General features: G+C 42.4%; 1 protein-coding gene across 3 annotated transcripts in view; it reads left to right on the top strand.

Moving 5' to 3' along the window:
- The first annotated feature begins 4,087 nt into the window (after positions 1-4,087).
- MCM9 (minichromosome maintenance 9 homologous recombination repair factor) overlaps positions 4,088-22,189 on the top strand; it is a 47,190-nt gene continuing 29,088 nt past the window's right edge. For 2 of the 3 annotated variants that reach the window (XR_010027089.1, XM_063151073.1), the window contains exons 1-6: positions 4,088-4,505; positions 8,248-8,564; positions 10,267-10,348; positions 11,310-11,510; positions 13,675-13,800; positions 15,029-15,148. Coding sequence is in view for 2 of the 3 variants with exons in the window: in XM_063151073.1 (XP_063007143.1) it covers positions 4,196-4,505; positions 8,248-8,564; positions 10,267-10,348; positions 11,310-11,510; positions 13,675-13,800; positions 15,029-15,148 (1,156 nt within the window). In the remaining variant the exon portion in view is untranslated. The remainder of the gene's footprint in view (positions 4,506-8,247; positions 8,565-10,266; positions 10,349-11,309; positions 11,511-13,674; positions 13,801-15,028; positions 15,149-22,189) is intronic. The other variant, XM_063151074.1, reaches the window with a different exon arrangement.

Raw genomic sequence — 22,189 nt, 5'->3', positions numbered from 1 at the left:
GTGAGTGTTGTGTATTTTTTCTTGCATGCTTTGCAAGGGATCAGCTGCCTTCTCCCATCTTCAACTTCATTTGTGCATTTTCTCGTATGGAATGAATAGCTTAACAGGAATACAAAGATAATGATCCCTACATTTACCTATTCAGTGAAAGGTGTGTCCATTTTTACTAGTAGGCATCTGAATATTAAGAAACTCTCAGTTACCATGTCTGCCACACTCAGCAGCTGTACCACTGCCTTATCAGTCTCCTCAAACCAAAAAAGCAGCCAAAAACAAAAGTCCCGAAATGGACCAAAAATCAAATGCCCAAAAAACAACCAGAGGAAACTAGGAAAAATTCTGTTTTCTTCCAAATGGCGTTGAGAACTCTGTAAAACGTATTTGTAAAAGAAATCAGTATCTAGCTTTGGGATTAAGGAGCTTGCATGATGACAATGCCATTGTATTCTAGGTCTTTGCGGTACCTGGTATTCTGGAAAAAGCTGAAAGTGCAAGGATTCATGAGTTCATAGACAGCCTCAGCATCGGCTGCCAGGAGACACACCTTAGGGCATCGTCTGGAGCCCACGTTTCACAGCCATGTGAACATCCAGCCATATTCATGCTGCCTGGTCTCAACCTTTCCTTAACCTGTGGGATCCATGAGCCCTTCTCATGGAGCATATGCAGCCTTGCTGGCAGTGTCCAAACTGCCCCCTGTGCCACCACCCTGACCACAGCGTTAATGGGCACTTCTGGACTCTCCTGGAACAAACCCACATTGAGGGCACACACTGTGTTCTGTAAAACTGAAAAACAGAGCAGGGTTAAGTCTTTGTCTTCATCACCACACAGGACTATCAGGAGGGACCTCAAAGCAAAAATAGTAATACGGTTTATGTAAGAAAGCCATTATTCCAAGTGGAAAGCAGAGCCAAACCAGGCAAGTGTTCCAAGCCCAGGACAAGAGAGCTTTTCAGGCTGGTAACTGCCAGCACTGTCTCCATCCAATAATTTGGAACAATTACTTTTCCCTGTTCACTTTGCATCATGATTTCAAAAGAGGCTATCTCATGGGTTTTTGAAAGGGCCTCAAACATTTTTTGATAACTTCTTATTGAGCAAACATTTCTTCATTACTCAGCTAAGCACATAACAGTTACTAGTTACTATTAGATAATAGTAAATTGATAAATAACTTCAGCTTTTTCTTGTAGGAACCACTCCCTGATCACTGCCTTTACATACCAACATCTGCTACTTGCTCTGCAATTGAAAAATCAGCTGCCCCAGTTGCAGGAAGCTGCACTGTTTTTCATACTGCTGCACTGCTTGTTCAGGCTGCCAGCACAGTCTGAGGAAGCACACGTGGATACCTCCAGAAATCCACAGAGATGACAGCTCTGCCACACCAGGAGGCAGGTAACTGCTAACAAATGTGCACCAATAACTGTGTGTCATTATTGGAAAATAGCAGCCTGGGTTTGTAGCTTGCAAAACCAGCACTATAAACTGATTAAAGTTGACACTGAAAGCGTATGCCAGAGAAAGAGCTTGTTTTGAATTTTCCTAGTGATCAATTTATATTTTAAGTGCAGATCTCAGGAGTGCCTTTGCAGCTGAATCTATTACATTGGTTACAACAGGACCATTTTATAAAATAAAATGTATTTTTCTTCTAGAGGCATATCTGGGGTTAAAACACTTCCTCTTTATAATCCCTATGAAGCAGTCTTTTGCTGGAAACACTGTTTCCTTCAGGTGAGGATTTAGGCAATATCTACAATTATGCTGAAGTTTGTGTTTGCAAACAATGCAGGTGAGGTAACTGAACATCGACCCACTCATTCATCAGACAGGAGTCCCATGCAGAAATCCTCTTCTGATAGCAGGTGGAGTAGCAATTCAGTGAAATCTGATATGCGATTTAAAGCACCTGTGAGCTTCCACACAAACTTTTTCCCCAAACATTCCAAGACCATTCCCTTCTTTGCTGGCCAAACATTCTTCAGATGAACTCATGGATAGTAAGATAATATAGTCAAGAGGTGAAGTATCCACTGCAGCTCTCCTATTCATTAAAATTTAAATAGGACTTGGGGGGAAAAAAACTCAACATGCTAGACATTAATTATCTTAGTTTTATTAAGGCACTAAAGTAGTTACTTTACATATTAAAGCCATACATCATACCTTGATAATAAGGTGTCTAAAGGATATTATTTTGGTTTGAGAAGTGTTGATTTACCCCTCCACCAACTGTAAAATTTTGTATTAAAATACAAACTGTGTACATTTCTTTTTATATGTTTTTATTATAGAACTATTGGTGTTATTGTAGTACACTTTTTGGTTAAGATCTTACATGGACAGTGATTTTTGTTTTGATTGCCTATCAAGAATTCATCATCATTAATACAGGCTAACAATGGGAGGGCCTGGGAATGAGAAGCTCAATGGAGAAAAGTTTCAAGATCGCTCAATGCTTTGAAGCTATGGGGACTTTAAGTTGGGCTCTGTGATATTGCAGGACTTGAATGAATGTATGAAAAAGATTCAAATATCTTCTCAGAGGTACCAAGAAAATATGCAAGTAAACCAGAAGACAATCATTGGGACCCTAAGAAGGGCATTATGTTTCTACCTAACCTCTGTCACTCTTCCTGTCCTCTCCATCCCCCATGCGCACTTCTCTGTTTCTTTTCTCTTTTTTTCTCTTTGCCTCTTTTACTATTAAATAAAATATATCCATTTTTTCACACCAACATTTAACTTCGTTTGTTTTTAATAATGTATTTTGGATATATTTTGAACCTTCAAAGTTCTTTCCGTTTGATATACAGAGACTTCGTTTTCTTTGCTCTTCTGGGTTTAAACCAGATCGTAACAGCCTGGAACACGACTTTGATATAGCATCAGCTAAAACTCAAACTATTTCAAATAATTGTAGAGCATGTCACTGGGTTGTTATACGTAGGAAAAAAAAATACAGATGAAGATGAGAAACTATTCAAAATACTGTAAATTCTAGGCATAAGCAAAAGCTTTAGAGCAGCAAACCCTGTTTTTTAGTTACATTAAGAATAAAATCCCCAAACTCCTCAGACTCTGTTACGCCCTCATGAAGAAGGCGGAGTGGTGGTTTGTCGTGCAGCTCTAAAGAAGCCCAATTTAGACTTCTAGGTGTAACCCACGGGGGCGGAGAGGGAGCTTGTAGGAAGCAGCTTCAGCTGCCTCGAGGCTGCCGCTGCCCACAGCCCCCTTTATCCCGCCTCGCAATCCCCCACGCTGTGCAGGGGCAGCGGCTCTCCCCACGGGCTGCAGAGAGCGGCAGGAGAGCCCGCAGGCGGATCTTTTGTTCCCGAGAGGCCGAGCAGCTGGAGCATGGACTGCCCCATGCCGGGCTCGCCGCCCCTGTCCTGCTCCTGCTCCGGGCGGGCCGGTTCTCCCGCGGGCAGCGCCCCGCCAGCCTTCCCGCCCGGCCCGGCCGCTCTCCGCCGCCCCGCCCCGCTCAGGGCGCGCCGGGCCCGGGCGTGGAGCGGCGCGGAGGGGCGGGGACGAAGCCGCTCCTCCCGCCGGGCGAGGGAGCTGTGGCCGCTGCCTCGGCGCGGCGGGAAGCGGCGGGAGCGGGGCGGCCCCGCTGCAGGTACCGAGGGGGAGCGGGGCGGCCGCGGAGCGCTGCCCGCCTCGGCTGCCGGGAGCGCAGCGCACCCCTCGCTGCCCGGCGCTGAGCGGGACGGGACGCGCTTGGGGCAGCGCCCGCCCGGCCGCCCTCAAAACTTGCCGCGCTGGAGCGGGAGGGCCGGGCAAGGGCTGCGGGAGCCGCCTGCCCTCATCGCCCGCAGAGCGAGGGAAGGAGAGCCGCCCGGGTCCGCTTCTCGCACTACCGGGAGCAGCGCCCCGCCTCTCACCGGCAGGCGGGGCGGGGCGGGCCGGGCTGGGTTGGCGGGAGCCGTCACTGAGGGGCGGGCGGGCGGCTCGGCGCGGCCGCGGTGTCTGCCACGGTCCCGGTCCCGGTCCCGGTCCTGGGCAGCGGCGGGGCGGAGGTGCCGCCCTGAGGAGGTTTCCCTGCCCGAGCTCGGGAGCCGCGCCCCGCCCCGCCCCGCCTGGCTCCTGGCTGGGCTTGTCCCAGGGAAAGACAAAGTTTCCCGCCCGGCGCGCGGCTGTAGCGGCAAGCGGCGCTGTGTGAGCGCCTCCTCGGGCAGCCGGGGACAGCATGGTGCTGAGCGCGGAGCAGGTGAGCCTCATCGGGCAGGTGTTCGAGTCCTACGTGCTGGAGCACCACAGGGACGAAATCCTGGCCATCCTGAGGGAGGCGGACGAGCAGGCGCACTACCCGGTCGTCGTCGACGCCTTGACGCTCTTTGAGACCAACATGGAGATCGGCGAGTTCTTCAACGCCTTCCCCAGCGAGGTGCTCCCGATTTTCGACAGCGCGCTGCGCCGGGCCGCGCTCGCAGCGCTGCAGGAGAGCGCGGAGCCCGCGCAGCTCAGCCTCAAGCAGAACCTGCACGCCAGGGTCTCGGGTGAGTGCGGGGCTGCAGCTCCCAGCCGGGACTGCCGGCATTTCTTGGCTCTTCAGGGAAACTGCCAACATCTCCCTACTCTGTAGCAAACTATTCTTACTTGGCTCTTCAGGGAAACTGCCAAAATTTCTTTACTTTGTAACCTGCTGTTGTGGCGCCGTGCAATGAGCAGGTTTAATTCTCGCCGTTCCAGTGTTTGAAGCAGACGGAATCGTTAGTGTTTATTGAGCAGCCGGCGACACGTGCAAACACGTGGATGGGTGAAGACCAGCTCTCAAAAGCAAAGCTGTGGCCATCCCCACTGGGCTGCCTGTCTCTCGCTGGGTCAGGGCTTACACTAGAGCCTTTCCAGGGCAAAGACTCCTCATAGCAGCAGCCGGTCTTACACTATTTCTTTTAGACAGAAGATGTAGAGAGAAGAAGAAAGGAAAAAACAATCCTAGGAAAAAAGTTTTAGGGGAAGATAAAATAGTTCCAAAGTTTTACTGCAGGTTGCCTTCCCTATCATGCCAGTTGGCACTCAGTCCTTATTGGCTCCAGGCATCTTCCAAAGTCTAAATTTTGAGTTGTCTTGTAACAATTTCGTCTGAAACTGTTGAATTTTATGCTTAACTGTTACAAAATTGCTTGTCATAAAATTGGAAGGAACTCTTGGAAGGCGTGATCAATAATGGAGGCTTCAGTAATGTTTTCACTGCCAGATGATATATCATTATTCCTTATTATTGGGAAGTTTTTAGTAGCCTTGAGGTTTGGTAAATGTGGAGTGCAGGTTCTGGGATTGAAATGTCTTTTTTGCCTGTTGTGGGAAACTGGGTCAGCAGTGGCACCATCCCTTCTGGTCATTTCTGATTATGACAATTTGGAGCAATAGTCTGCAAAGCCAAGAGCTGGCAGCCTGTGTTTCCCTCCCCTGCCCTGTTGTGGAGTGGCTTATGATCATTCAGTCTTTTGGCAGCTTGAATTTGGACAAATCACATTGTTAAATAGGCCTGTGTTTCATTCCAGTGAGTTTCCATGAAAATGTTGTAATGACAATGCATGCATCAGAAATACATTTAGCCTGTGGTATTCAGGTGCTGAGGAGCTTGTCCAGCTGCTGAGTGTGTGAGGTAAAAGGATGGCTGCTTGTGCTGGGCTGAGATTTGACCTCAGGCACCTTCCTGTACCTATGAAAGCAGGAGTGAAGTAAAACTTTCCTCCTCGTGTTCTGAGATGCATTTACATCATTCAGGGCTTCAGCATGAAAAAAGACTCCAAGGAAGTACTCTGCATGAGTAGTGGTGTCTTTAAGACATTCCTTTTCCTCTTATCAGCCTCTTGCTGGAGCTGATCATTCCTCCCACAGTGATGTTTTGTCTAAATAGTCCCTTATCAACCTCTGGCAAAATTAGCCCCCTTGATCAAATAGTTTTAGTAACTGATAAAAGCAAGCCTGACTGATCATTGGTAGAATAATTCAGTCAGCAGACCCACAGATAATTCCATCCATAAGCTGGAGAGAAGTTGGTGAAGAACAGGGAGAGTTATCTTTGAGAGGTCCAGCTGGATCAAAATGACATCTGTCCACAGAATTTGGTTAGTGTTCTGTACCACTGAAAGGCTTGCTGGAGAAGAAACTAAAGAAACAACCTAAATTTTCTATAGCCCTTTTTCTGCCCAAATTTTCCCATGATACTGTTGCCTTCTAAGTGGGTGCTGAGTTCTGATTACCTTCAGGATTCTCATCTTGGAGTGCCACTTCCCATTCCCATGTCAGATAAGGAGGGAATGAGAAGCTGGTGAACTATTCTTGGTGGGAGCAGCAGGCAACTACCACGAGTTTGGTGATGGTATCTGTGTGTCAGGCTTGGAATTTGGTAAGGAAAAGTGATTTTGCATACACCAGATATAAGGTACAGTCTCGATGCTTTCTACCAATATGGACAGGGAATCTAGGGGTTCAAAAAAGGATGGAAGGAGTGTGGATATGCAGTAATTAATAATGGATGATTACCCTGAGTTCACTGAAGAAAGTAAAAGTTCTTTATCTGAATTTCAGCATTGTAGGAATTTGATTGTATAGCTTCTACTTTTTGCTACAAATCCATTAAATGATTTTTTCCTTATTTGTCATTAGCTTGAGCACCACTGTGTTTGTTACTGAAGTCCAAGTTGCTTCTGATATTTTGAATAGCTTTTTTGTGACTAATACAAAGAGGCACATAGTCAATTACAGAATTTGTCAAGCAGTCTAGTATGATCAGAATGAAGGCTCTTTTTGTCACATTTAGACTCTTGTCTCTTCAAAATTCACAGAGATGATCATCATATATCCTGACAACAGTGCTGCAGCTCTCTCTAGTGTAAGATGTGATGCATTTTGCAAAGCTTTTTCAGGGGCAGCAATGCTGAACTAAGAATAAAAAAGCCAAAACAGGTGGAGAAATAACGGATTTGTTTTCCCCTGAACTGACTAGAAATGCAAATCTGTGGTAGAATGAAAATTTCAACAGGCTTGGTAGAACATTTAAATAGCTTTATTAGAGTCAAAGAGAAAAAATTGTTTGCAGTTTTACAAAATACTTCCTCCTGATTATTTAATTCCACTTCTTCTACTTTATTCTCTTACCTTTTAAAATTAGTTCAATTGTTAAAAATATTTTCTTTGAACAAGAGCAGAAAGTCAAGTGTTGCTTAAAAGCATCAAACTGGAATGTTTCTGCATGTCAAAAATGAGGAATTTGGGGTTGAAAACACTGAAATAAGTATGACTTTTTTTTTTTCCCCAGCCAAAGTCACTGAGAATATTTGCCGTAAATGCACAAATAGTTTTGGTCCCCTTAGAAACACTATTTCCTAGCAGATTTGTAGTTTTACATCTCTGTAGAAAATAATTCCAAAATATTTGGGAAGTAAAGATAAGAAATTAAGTTTATAATTATTTGTTATCTTGTAGTTCATTACTAATTTCTGAGTAGGCAATATTTTGCTCAGATGAGCATCTCAAGACCATTTACTTTTGTAAGGACTTTGTAGGTTGTTGAGATTAGTCTTCCTGAGGATTTCAGCCACTCTGGTGCCCAGCGATGGGTGAGCTCTGGAGGCTGATCAGCACATGACTGAACTGGCTGCTGGGGTGGAATTAAGGGAGAGCAAGTGGAAAGTGCCCTGTCACTATGCATTTGAATATACGAGTGATTTTGCTTTGCCTGTGTTCATAACCCCTTTACATTCTTTTTATGCCATCTTCCTTGAGCTCGAGGTTTACTGGTATGCAATGTGGATTTAAGGTCAAATGCTCTCCAACTGTGAGTTTGCCTAGACTTGAGAATTCACACAATATTACACCTGTTTAACTGCAGGAATAACACTGGACCACAATTAAGTAACGTAACCAAAAAATTGTCATTCGGATAAACCAGTTGTAGAATAAATGGCATCTGCAAAGGAACATCTGAATTAATACAGATATGAGAACATCAGGATCTGTTGCCATGAATGGAAGCTGTTCATGACTATTCACCCCCTGGCAAGAGTGGGAGAGTAACCTGGCAGCATTTTCAGCTAGTGCTCAGTGTCTGATGATTTCCACCATCTGAGGACAGTGAATCAGACTTATGGTACAACAGATGAATAGTTGAATCATGTTTATGAAATGCTAATAACAATGGCTACTGTTTATATGTCTGGCATGTTTTCTGTTTAACTGCATTGCAAGTCCTTGTTTGATAAGCACAGCCTTATGCTGTACATATTTCAGGTTTGCCTGTTTGCCCAGAGCTGACTCGAGAGCACATCCCTAAATCCAAGGACGTGGGACACTTTTTGTCTGTCACTGGGACTGTCATCCGCACCAGTTCGGTGAAGGTTTTGGAGTTTGAGCGCAGTTACATCTGTAACAAGTGCAAGCACGTGTTTGCTGTCAGGGCTGACTTCGAGCAGTACTATGCCTTCTGCCGGCCAGCAGCCTGCCTCAACGAGGAAGGCTGCAACTCAACCAAGTTCATGTGTCTCTCTGGAACAGCCTCTTCTCCTACCTGCTGCAGGGACTATCAAGAAATCAAAATTCAGGAACAGGTAAGGAAAAAAAAAACACAGACAAAAGGGGAAGGTATTAAAGTATAGATGTCTGCTGTTGTTTAAAACAAGTGCCTGAGGTGACTGAAAGGAGCCAGGTAACCCATTGGTCAGAGATTTCCTGTCAAAGAGTTAAGAATTAGGCCAACACATGGACCATACTTCTGTAACTGGGTAATTCTATTCAGTATTGTACAAAACACCAGCCCTCAGTGAATAGATGAAATTTCCAAAGATGAAATTTCCATGGATGGAATTTCCGTAGATGAAATTTCCCTTCCACTTTGAATCGCTGTAACACCAAGGGTGCATTTTTCTCTAAGCACTTCCTGTGCAGGATGCTGATGTTCAACACAGGTTCTGAGGACAAAGCTAGCCCAGTGTTGGCCAGGGCCAGCTGTAGCTGTGCACTGTGGTCAATACATGGTGTCTGCAAATGTTCTTTCCTTCAGCCAATATTTAACTCCACAATTATTGCATATGGGATCCTTACAGAACCTGCAGCCAGAATTTGTGTTTGGTTTCTGCTGGTGTCCTTGGGTGGAAGTAGGTGGAGGAGAAATGTGTGAAGTTAGAAATTAAGGTCTTAAAAGTTCAGAATACCGAAACAAGGGAATAAACTTTCTAGGAAATAAGCTCTATATTGCATGAACACATAATGATTGTTTCTGGCATGTGGGAAATCTCTATAACTTAGATTTTGTTATGCTGTGTGACACACAGATCTCACTGGTAGGAAGGATTTTCAGCAATGTGGGCTTGTTAAAAACAGTAAAGTTAAACTAGGAGTGAATTTCCCTTGTGCTTCCTACTGAGCTCTGCAAATAACTGTGCATGTGCCATCAGTACTGACAGTGATGTGAACTGCCTGTGGCCATTTAGGTAATACACAAGGGTGAATTAACCTTCCCAGGCACCAGAGAGTGAATACATTTAGAATTCTGGCATGTATGACCTGGGCTGCAGAATGAAAAGGTACTTCTGACTGTTATTCTTGTGCAGTGGATACTCTCAAAACTATTGCAAGCTCTAAGTGTAAATGGAAAGATTGCTGGTTGGAAATGGACTGTGACAAGATTGCACAGACTTTGCCCTGGAGAAAAGAAAAAGATTACAGGGGTTACTGGCACATTTGTCAATATATATTTGGGTTTTCCTGTTTTTGATTTAATCCTTGACACCTAAACCTAATCTCAGACTGTCAAGTAATGGTTAAATACCAGAAAAATACAGAAATATTCACTCAGTATCTACTTCAGTGAAGCCTTCTCTAACCCATGCACATGCTTCAGTACCCAAACTCAACTTTACATATCTAAGTAATAACTCAAACCTAGTAATAACTCAAACTATAATAAAAAAATAACTAAAACTATAATAAAACTAATAAAAAAAAGATTGGTCTTTCAAATTACCTCTTTTAGTGAGCTTTGCTTTCTTCAGCAAGATATTGAAATCACACAAGATCTGCCAGCACTGAACACCTTCTGCTAATTTAATACTCAATCCCATTTCCTTTAGTATCAGCATTAAACTTTCATTGTTAAGTTCAGGGCAGCATTGACATCCTTACTTTAGTTTTGTGGTAAAAAGCAAGAACTGACCTCAGTTCCAGGAAAGGACCACAGGCCAGAGCAGCTGTAAATTAGAGGCTTTTGAAAGGTGCAGTTCTTAAGAAGTGCTTTTCCTTCCCATCCCCTAGGTTCAGAGGCTGTCTGTTGGAAGCATCCCTCGTTGCATGGTGGTTGTTCTGGAAGATGACTTGGTGGACAGCTGCAAGTCTGGTGAGGATATAGCATAAATTACCTGTGTGTGTACCCACAAGCATTTTTAGTTTTCCACTTGAGATGAATCTCTGTCAGGTGGCTGTCAGTGCTGGGGGCTCCTCGAGTGAGGTGTGTTCGTCAGTCACGGGGCTGTTCCAGGCTGAGCGTTGGCGTGGCAGCTGATGGCCATTCCAGAAAATGTCATGCACTCCCATGTCAGCTTACATCTTGACTGTTTGACAGATCAGCGTCAATAAGTAATGTGTTGTGACAGACAGAAAGCACATTAAACCTTGTTAGTGTAGAACACCAAACCTCCCCAGGAGATTGGGACACGCAGCATGAGGTGCCCCTCCATAGGTTCGGAGAGCCAGGAAAGCTGACCTCTCTCTAAGGAGTACCGCAGGTAGAAAAAGCTCCTTGGCATTCAAAGAAGAAGCTCAGTGGCAGGAGGATGAATGGAGAGTGGACTAAAAATTCTCAGATAGTCACATTTCCACAAGAAATTACTTTCTCGTTCTTCTGTACTTTCTCAGCATGCTCTACTCAGAATGTTAACAAGTGGTTCTGGGGTTCATTCTCCACAAAGATTACCAGAAGCCAAATAAGTTTTGACTAATTTTTTTTTTTGTATAATCAATCTAATTGAAAGAGCTTCTACAGTTTACCAGGAATTCCTCTCTTTTGAAAAAGGAAACAAGCAGAGGTACATCTTTAAGAATTCACCTCCCTTAAACAGAAGTGGAAAGACATAACAGCTTCCTACCACTGAAGACTGAAGCAACCTACCTTACCTTTGTTTTAGACTCCCAGTAAATGCAGGAGGTTTTGCTTTTTGTTGTTAGATTATTTTTTAACCTTGTTAACTGTAACACAGGATCTAGATCATGTTATTGTGCATTACAGCTAGCTGAAGTGTCTACATGTCTCAAGCCAGATTTTATTTTGTTATTTTATTAATTTTTGTTGTTACCTCTAGGAGATGACATCACAGTGTATGGAGTGGTAATGCAGAGGTGGAAACCTTTCCACGAGGGTGCCCGCTGTGACTTGGAGCTTGTTTTAAAAGCCAACTATGTTAAAGTGAACAATGAGCAGCTGGCAGGGGTTGTAATTGATGAAGAAGTTCGCAAGGAATTTGAAGACTTCTGGGAAGGGCATAGGAATGATCCCTTAGCAGGTTAGTGGTTGAACACTTAAGTTGGACACTGGATTGGATAGAGATGAAATCAGGAGTGAAAATACAATGACTGAACACATTTTCCCCCCATTATCCTATCTCACCCCTCATTTATCAAGAATATAATTTTTTCACTACAAGAATACAAAATTCTTACTTTATTATTACTGGGGTAGGGTGGAAGGAAGTACCAAACCTACTGCACTGATCTTCATCCTCTGGGCTTTCCATTCAAGTCTTTTTTGGAACATTTATGAACAAGAAATGAAAAGGAATGTAAGTATAAGAGGAAAAAAAAAGAAAAATGTTTTATAATCAAGAAAGAAGAAGCATATTTCTCAGAAGAAATAGTGTGGATCAGATCTGCCTTTATTCAGCACAGCTGCTGCCTCTGGGGTGAGAGAGCTGACACACTGTCTCTGCATCCCAAATTAAGCTCTGCTTCTTTACCATAGGGATTAGCACATCCCATCTTTAACATAACTCTGGGATGCCTAGCTCCTTGAGTTAGGAGCAGGGGAGCCTTCCAATTCACACTGGCTTCCAGAACAGTCAGTGGTCAGTATGCTGGATCCTAAACTTACCGTGGTCCACAGTTAGCCAACTTGGAATTCCCAGTAGTTCTGTCTGGAACTCTGTCCCTCTCCATAATCTGAGTGCCTTCTCCTCAACTCTGCAGAAGCTCAATGGACTCTTTAGGGTCTCCACCACTGAACTTTATTAGGCTGTTTTGTAAAACCCTGCAAAAGGCTTAGTCTTTCTTCTTTAAAGAAAAACAGGAGGAAAAGCAGGTGGGAACCTCCCTCAAATGAGCCTGCTCACAATAAGAAAGTGTAGATCCTGTCAATGTTAAAGATTCTTCAGAAATGCTTTTCCTGGAAAGCAACTTAATTGCTAGCTTCCTGCTGTTTGGAATGATAACATTTCTTCCTTCTGCTATTTGGAATGAGAATATTTCTTATCGCTCTCATTAGAACTGTTCAGAAAGTAACTCAGGATCTTCTTTGAAGGTCCCTTTTAATCTTTCATTCTCAGGACAAATTTTGGAAGCCTGCAGAGAGCAATGTGATTTTATCTAATATTACCCATTCTGAATAAATAAATTTGAAGTGGCTACAAGAAAGTTGAGGTGGAAATTAGAAGGACCCTGACTGCCCAAGGTGTCTGTTTCAGTCTGTTTCTCTGAATTCGAGTTGAAATTGAGGGCAAAGATTAAATCTGACTCAGGAGTCTGAGGCCACAGAATGTGTGTGTACCTGTCCTGTTTTTCAAGAGATAATGAGAGCTACTACTGCATTTTATGTCAGTCATTGAATAATGCTAACTCCTAACTGTGAAGTTAAATCTTGAGCGGTGTGTGGCTGAACAACGTTGTTAAAATTTCACTTTTGGATGAACAAAGATGTGTTAATTCCTTCAGAAGGCCTCCAAATTAAACACATGTACCTTAAGTCATCCATTAGGTCTCTATATTTTGCCAGTACCATGTACTTGCATCTAAATTTAAAACATGAAGTTAAGCTCTCAAAATGGGTCAATCTCTTTTATTCCCTAGCAATGGAAGTAACACATGGCATATAACCTGAGACCCCTTATGTGCTGGAGGTGTCAGAATCTCAAAGAACAGAATTAATCCTGTTACATATCTTCCACACCATCAGCATTTTCAGAGCAGATTGAAATATTCTGCTGCTGGAAAGAGACTATAGTAGGGAGGGGGAGACACAGGATCAAAGGAGAAGGAAGGTAATAATGAGAAAATAAGCACACTATGTGTGCACAGGTTTAAGGCAGAAGAAGTGTTAGAAGTTTTCTTAAATGTACAACACACCAGTTTTCAAGGGGACATTTTGAAATCTGTAAACTTTTAGGTTTCACAGCTTTTACACTTGTAAATGGGGAGCAAAAGAATTTGCATGATGGCATTTCATTCCTTAAATTGCAATAGGATTGGCTTTGCTGCTGATGACTGTGACTTACTTAACTTCTGTATCATGAAGGAAGTTTGGATCAAACAACCGCTCTAGGTGCCATTTAAAGAAAATAAATTTAAATTCTCCTTCCTACCCTACTCTTCTTGCCCAAATTATTTGTCAGTTTACATGGGAGTCCCTGGGAAACCAAGTTTTAACTCTGCTGAGTGCCATTTTTGCTCCTGTTTTAGGGAGGAATGAAATTTTGGCTAGCTTATGTCCTCAAGTTTTTGGATTGTACCTGGTGAAGCTGGCTGTAGCCATGGTGCTTGCTGGTGGTGTGCAGAGGACTGATGCTGCTGGAACTCGAACCAGAGGTTTGTATTGTTTCTAAAAGTATCACATCCTTTGTAACAGTCATTCCCATCCCTGTCCTCACCCACATCCCCCCTACCCTTCCAAAATCAAACCAGTAAGAATTTGGAAGTGCAATCATCCCATTTTCTTGAGTGAGAACAAGTTTTAATCAATTTTGACTATTCTTCGAATATCTCAGACAAGTTAAAGTGGGTGTCTAGACTTCCTCTTTTTACTTTAATTTTTTCCCAAATAAAACCCAATAGAAGCAGACTTTTAGGTTTCCATTAGATAGAATATTAAAGGCAGCTGTTTTATCTGAAACATCTCACTTTTTATTGTATAAGTGACATTTTGAATTTATTTCTAGTAGAATATTCCCAGCAGTATTTGGCATCAAAGGATGGAATCTTAATGTTTCCTTAATGTGGATCACTATAGTACGTTAAAAGGAAAAATTAAAGGATTAATTTTACTTTCTAATGCCAGACTTTTCCATCTGTGATTGTCACCACATCTCACTTAGTCTTGTAACTCCAAGTTACCTGCCTGCTGATTTGCCTTCTGTTGTTGTTAGATGGCAAATATGCCATGTGCCAGGTGGTACACAGGTCATAATCTACATAGGTCATAATAATTTTTAAAAGTATGTCTCTGTATACAAATACAGGATTTTCTTAATGCTCTAACAGCTAAAAAAATTATAGACTTATATTTGAAGATGGATTTTGTAGAAAACAGTGAAAAAAATTTAGAGCACTACTGAGATTGTAGCAGATGAATTATTTACTTCTGTAATTTCATTGTTGTGAAAAGACTAAAGTTGTGTAACCGTTGGCAAAGAATTACTTAAGCAAAACAGCCTGCTGATTTTATTAGTCCATTTTGAAATAATTTAAATAACTGAATAGTGGAATGGTAACTAAAACCTGGTATCCTTTTGTTTCATATTCAAGAATGAGCTGAGTCTGAGAAATTAGTATTCGAAAATGTAAGAACTCATATTACAGGAAGTGTCAAATACCTGCAAACACTTCACAAATACTCAATTGTAAATATTTGTGTCTAGATGACTTTATTAAAAAATGTATTTATCACACCAAATAAATAGTGCAGAATTACATATTTTAATGTATATATAATGCTAAATTTTAGATGAATATGAGAAGTATTATTTAATCTGAGCATTTTGTGTCAATGTTTGTCTGTATATGAACTGTCTACTCCTACATCACTGTTTTCCCCCAGGTGAATCACACCTTCTGTTGGTTGGAGACCCAGGTACAGGGAAATCTCAGTTCCTCAAGTATGCAGTAAAGATTATGCCACGCTCTGTGCTTACAGCAGGAATTGGATCCACAAGTGCAGGTATGTGCTTCTTCAGCTGTGACAGGTTATCTCTCACTCAAGTATGTTTGTATAGAAGCCTTCAGGTATGTGAACATGTGTGCTTAGGTTGTTGTGAGCACATTTGAAGCAGAGAACTGCTGTGGGGGCATGTGAGGCCTGATCTGACTCTCTGCAGTCCTGCCTCTTTCTCTGTATCCATGAAGGACTGATGAGCTAGCAGGGAGCCTGACAGGCCTCATCCAGAGACACCTCTCAATGCTTTGCTAGCAGAGAGTGATCTGGACCTGTATTTTTAGCATTTCCCAGCTATGACAAATATGACATCTTTCCAGAGCTCACGCTGTGTGATGAGCTCGCGTCATTTGGTTTCTCCTGAACAGATAATCTCCTCTCTTCTGTTCTTTTATGTGTTCTGTCTGGTGCCAGTTTGATTTCTGTTTGCTTTCTGGAAATTCACCCCTGTGTTGAGGAATTATTTCTTACTCATGAAGATGGTTTTTAAATGGTTTCAGAGAGCAAGTGGTTTTTTTTCTTCTTTTTTTTCTCTTTCTTCCTTTTGTTAAATTTAGGCATGTCCCAGCTGGCTCTCAATGCTAGCCATCTTTGCAAACTCTTCTGGGACAATGTACAGGGTCAGATTACCTCTGCCAATGACTTTATTTGAACAAATGAATACACTACTTATATGTTCAAAATCACAAAATAATTAGGGTCAAATCCCAGTGTCTCAGCTAGCATGTGTAACTTGAATATTCCTTAGAGAGTGCTGCTTATCATCGTATGTCTGGGAAATAGCATTATTTGTACATGGGAGAACCAGAGGATAAATCTTCCCTAGCTATGTATATACTGACTCTTCCATAGCTGTGGAGGTGGAACATGATGTTGAACATGTACACTCCTGTGTGCAGGGAACTTGTTATGAAACACATACGCCTCTGACTTTCCATTCAAACTCTTAACAAATAGGTCTGGAGCGAAGCCAGAGAGAAAATTTTGGCTTAGCAAAATCTTTTCTCCACTTTTTGTTCTGTGTTAAGAATTTAGAACAGTCTGTGTAATTTCAGATTTGCTAGGGGACTCACAGTGACCTGGAGTGCAATTTTGCCATGTATTTCAGTGTGACTTTGCCCATTTTTGTAAGAAGTAATTTCCTGTGTCCATTGCTCTCAGTCTCTGATGTTCCTGTTGCCTTCTTCACCATGTCTCCCTCCCATGCTTCACCTTCCTGATCTGAATATGATCTGATTTCCAGCTCAGCCATGATGGCTAGGTTCAAAGACACGTCCCTGAAGACAAATATTGCAGTTTATATGCTTACTGTGGTATATGTGCACTAACGATGTGTGGAGATAAAGTTTCATCTCATTAGAGGATTGTCTTGGGCCTTTAAGTCATCCCTATTTCACTGAAATATTCCTTATTTTTAAAAAAAACTTCTCTCTGTCCCTTTTTCCAAATCTGACAGCAGCACCAGATTTGTACTTTAGAATTCTTCAGGACCATTATCACAAGTGAAACTTGAGTGCCTAGCAAGGAATCTTATTAACCTAGTTTAATTTCAGGGAACCTTTCCATGGCTAGAACTGCTGGATTAAGGTATTAATTTCTAGACCAGGAGTTTGGATGTTGTTTGAATTACTATTTTCTTTGCCTTTCCTGTGCAAGGACTGTCTTATGAATCTGCTTGTAGCTAGCTGCACCTAACATTGACTTTTGTAAACTTGCTCTCTGTGCAGAAGCTTCAGATTGGTTTGGAGAACTATTAAACTGCTTTACTTTCTTGTCATAATTGAACACTTTGAATTACCAGTTTCTGCTTTCCCAGAGAGGACAGCCCTAATGCACATTCTTCCCTCCAGTGTATGAATATTAAATATCTAAGTTTCACTTTCAGCTAGTTCTTTGCTGTATATAAAAAGCAGTCTGAATTGCATTTAATTGCTGGTTCTGGGATTGCAGTCCACATGGCCAAAAGACACACCTGAGAGTGGGTAAACCCTAATTAACTCCTAAAAGCTGGGTGCCTCTTTTAGAGAAAACTGCCGGTACCTCACCAGCCTTTAGTGAGATTCTGTGTACACTGACACCTTGTGCCCATCTGGTACTGGTTTACTGGACACAAGCTATCAAGCTATTTAAGCATTGAATTAGAATTCTGTGTCCCAAACTGTGTCATACCAGTTTTACTTGGTTTTCTGTACAAGTATTTATTTGTACCAGGACAGCATATTAGGTCATTAACATTCTCCTTGTGCCAAAATTCTCTTTCTTCCCTGCTATACCTTGGGCATCGCGTGCTCTGAGATCCACTATGACACTTTGTGCCCCTGCACTATCATGTGCCTGCTGCAGTCCATTAACCCATACCAACGTGACTGGAATTGGCTTGTAGAATTTCAGAATAGAGTGACCTAACTCCTGCAGCTTAATTTGCTCTTGGGCCTCTGCTTTTTCAATCAGGTTCCTGCCTTCCCCTCCACTTTCTAAACAAAGTCTCTGCTGTTTTACCTGATTCAGAAAGTACAACCCAGGAGAAAACCCTGCTTTCTTGCTGAAGGTTTGGAAGACCTTCATCTTTCTATCTCACCCACAGGCTCAGGTTGCCCACTTGCTGCAAGCAGCCCTTAGAAGTGACAGATAATTTGTTCTCTGTTTTGAAAAAAACTGAACTTTACCTCCACTCAGTGAGTAAGTTTCTTAGCTTACTTATTTATTAAAGTTGCCTTTCTTTCAAACACTTAGCAGAAATTTTCTGTTGCAAATTTTCTACAAGTTTAGGACTTATATGAGGAACCAGGGTTTGTTCCTCCCACATCTCTTTAATGACAGTTGCAGGCAGACCAGCCCACATGCAACAACTCCATGGTAAAAATTTATTTGACCACTGTAGGACTTTGTGATCTGTAAATGAAAGATTGGGGAACCATCTGTCCCACTGTTTCATTCTGTCTACACTGGGTTTTTTTACTGGCCCGGTTCATTCTCCCTGACTTGTGTCTCATCTGAGAATCACAGGGAGTCACTCAGCTACCTTTTATTTTTAGAAATTGATACACAGTTTTCCATAAAAATAGAGACTTAGAGAGGCTTAGCAAGATCTCTCTGGGAGTTCTCACCTTACTACTGAGTTAAATAAACTCTTTTGCAGGCCCCAGAGGCACACTGCCGCTTATGTTTATTTGGATGAGATAATCACTAGTAAGAAAACATTTCATTTACCTCTGGAGCTTGAGATTTGCAGTGATCAAATGGTGTGCAACAGGAACCAACACATGCAGCAGCTGGTAGATCTGGAGCTCATGGACATCCAGGACTCAGAGTCATTCTGCTGCTTGTTAGTGCATATTTGACTGTTCATGCTTCTGAAAATTTTGTTTGGTGTTGCATCCCTCCGCAGATTGATTGCTTAAAGAATTTTGTGAACTGTATTTAGAACAGCTTTCCTAAAAATCTGGGAGACTATCAGCTGTTTCTCCAGCTCTCCAGTTCTGTATAACATGCCTTTCTGAGCTGTGTGACATGCACTCTTATAGCCTCTCCTCTAGAGCCTCTGCAGAGCCTTGCAAATACTTCCTTTTGCTGGTATTTTGTCATGTCTAACACTGTCCATATCATGCCAACAGCAGTTTGCTACTGATTTCCTTCCTTTTCATTGAAGGGAACTGACTTGAGGGAAACCACCCCTTTTCTTCTTCCATGGTAAGCTTTCCCCTGCTGGGCAGGCTTCAGGTGCTAACAGCTGTCTCTCTTCTGATCCATTAGAAACCAATCCAAAGCCACTGACATGAGCTGTCCAGCTGTGGTTATAAATAGAGTACACATGGTGTCAGTATCCTGAGGTATGCAAGACTCTGAAACTGGAGATACTTTTCCCTCTGTGTAGATCTCCAACTTTTCCTGTGCCTTCCCTAGTTGACATAAGCCAAAGTAGTGCCAGGAAACCATTTTCCACCATGGATTCATACCCTGTCCCTGATAAAGTTATTAATACAGATGCAGCCTTTAGGTTGTCACTTTTCTCTGATCCTCACTTCTGCCATAGGATTGTTTTCCTGAATACTTATAATTGTACATGAACTCGATCAGTATGTAACCTGAAAATATTTTCTTGAGGATGGCTTCACTGACTGTTCCTTCAACATCTGGGCCTCAAGTTGGAAAGCCCTTAGCTCTATAGGAAGTCTACTAAACTTGTTGAGGAAAAGAAATTTGAAGCTGTGATCAAATATTGTCATACATGCCCCATCTGTAACAATGTCCCACTTTTTTAGTTCCCTTAATTTCTTCTCAGTAATGCTGTTCCAAAATGGCTTTGTCCTGAGAGAGCTTACCTTGTCTACCTGCATGACACAGATATTTAGCCCAAGAGATACCAAACTTCAAAAATTTTGGTTTTTTCCAACAGCTATATATCTGAAGGCCCATAGTTGGTTTGGATGGGAAAAACTGCAGGAACATTTCTTGTCATGTTAGTTGAAGGTTTCAGGTCTTACACACTTGTAACATCTCCAGGCCAGCCTTCATTAGACTTTTTCATCCTGCTGTTGAAATAGCAGGCATTTCAAGCAGTTGATTTTTGGATGAATAACATATCTTCAGCATTTCCTGTACCATACTGTGAAGCCAGTCCTTCTTTCCTGTTTGTTTCTGCCCCACCCTTCTAGTGAGAAAGGACAAACTGGAGGATACCTTTATTTTGAAAGGTTGGCCTCCTTATCTCATGGGGCCAAGGCAGTTTTGGAAGCAGACCACAGAACTCTGTAAAAGTTTCTGCCAGTTCAGTTCAGCCAGTTCTTAACACCTTAACACTGCAGGTAACATGCAGCTGTTGTCTCTTGCATCTGGGGTAGCACACACACCTCTTTCCTCTGACTTTCTCTTGTCTGCAGTCATACCCCCTTAGGCCATGGACAGTGAGTACTCAGCCATGCCTCCAAAACTGCATTACCTAAAGCTGGAAATGTTTAAATGTATCCTCCCTCCACCCCCCCCTGCAATAACCCCCTAAGTTCCATGTAGAAGCCTTTGGTTTGCCTTTAAGAAAGGCATCCTAGAGCTTCCAGCTGGCTCTTCCTTATATCACTTTTGCCTAGACCAAAAATTAAAGGAAAAAGCTCTCCATCTATCTTCTCCAGCACTGCTCTCATATCACACAGTACAAAACCAACTTTTAAGAAGCAGAAGCGTAACTGGAAACAGAAATGGGAGTGCCTAGGAAGAAGAGTTCCACACACACTGCCAGCCCTTACACGCAGTTGTCAGTTTTGCTGCATCTTCCTGGCTGGCACTTAGCAGAGCCCCCCCAGCCAGCAACCACAGCAGCAATTAACCCATCATCTCCTGACCAACCTTCTGTGGCTAAAGTAAATTACATCATCTGTACTCTTGCAGATGCATAAGGAATAGGGTAGTTAGGTACATGAAGGATCTGCAGCTGTCCAGACAGAGGCCAGAAGATTTAACTTTGCCCTTTTCTGTCCCTGATAAATGAGGATTTGCCAGGAGTATACGTGTATAGCACATTCGAGGTTTTTCCCTTTTCCTTCCTACCAACATTTTTAGATGTCAGTAGACAATCAATCTAGCTACAAGTGGCTACCTTTCAATCTGAGCTGACTTCCAGAAAACCAGCAGCTGAGGCACTGCAAAAAAAAATGGACTGTCAGATCACCAGAGTTCTTTGTGACTTTGTCACTCCCATCTCACGAATACAGTGTGTCTGGTAAGCCATAAAATGTGGTTATTGTAGTAAAGCTCCAAGTTGCTTCATTGTTGAAGATTGGTAGGTAGGGTTGGCTTTTTCAGTGGAGCTTTGTAAAGCTACTGGAAAGATGAAATTTCACTAGTCTTTATTTTGATGGAGCTGGAAGAACCATTTTGCCTCCTTCAAATTGAAGTGTCATAGTAATTCAGATTGAAGGTGATGCCTGAATAAATCAGTGACTATAAGCTGAGGGAGAACTTTTTTCCAAGCTAGACATGAAAACCACACACATTTTTCATCCATGTTACCTTGTCTGATCCATTTACTTTTTGTACATCAATAACGAATGACAGTCGTGTAATGGTCTGCCTGCCTCAGATGAAAACACAGTGAGATACATCACCAGTCCTGTCAGCAGAGTCTGTAGCATTGCTTTGCATCTTGGTGGCCTCTTCAAGTAAAAGTTTGTGGCAAAGTGAAAACATCTTCAACCTTGAAATTGTAATGCTGTGATGTCAGCACTGGTTGGCTGTGCACAGACCTGCTGTTTTAAAATGTTCAGAGATCAGGGACAAGTCTTTACAGATGCCCTACATGCATTCTATCTTTTAATACCAGTAAGTTTGTGCTGTGATAGTGCCTGAAGTCTCTGGGGGACTGGAAGTTGGTTCCTCAAATTCTTTGTCTCTGGAACGTGATTTTGTCGGGAATGCGATACTCAGACGGCAGGGTGTATGGATTGCTATGATCTGCCATAGTTGCGAAGAGCTGAGGGACCCAGCCTCTCAGAAACCACAGAAATGCCGTTTATCTTGCAAAGTTCATGAGGTAGGGTTGTTTGTTACCAATTTTCACCAAGCACAGCATTATTTTTCCTGCTATTGGTGGGTCAGTGCTATCCAAGCCACATGAGTGTATCAGGTAAGGTGGTGCAAACTTTACTGCAGCATCCTACCACAGTCAAGCCTGAAGTTTATTGCACACAAGTTCTCATGCACAGATGACTTCTTAAACTTTTCAGACTGACAATAGAGCTTCACTTTTCCATTTCTCTAAATTAATTGGTTTGCTGGGTGGCATCACTTTGCTGCCTAAATTTTGTAGTTGGTTTTGCAAGAGCAGCAATAATGGTTTGCTTCCATCGCTTTGTGGCATATGCTTCTAAAAAGCCTTCATGCTAGCAGTGGGATGGGCTCTGGTTACAGCTTGTACTTGAATCACATTTTCATTGGAATATTCAATAAAGGCAAGAGTTTGAGATACTACTACAGTGGCCTTAATTTGAGGCAGACTTCACAAGCCTGTCAATCCTTCAGCAGATAACTAAGTTATTTACATGCTTACATTTATGA

This window comes from Melospiza melodia, chromosome 3, assembly GCF_035770615.1.
Source record: "Melospiza melodia melodia isolate bMelMel2 chromosome 3, bMelMel2.pri, whole genome shotgun sequence".
NCBI lineage: Eukaryota > Metazoa > Chordata > Aves > Passeriformes > Passerellidae > Melospiza > Melospiza melodia.
The sequence above is the reverse complement of the archived record's forward strand: the minus strand, read 5'-3'. Positions and strand labels throughout refer to the sequence as shown.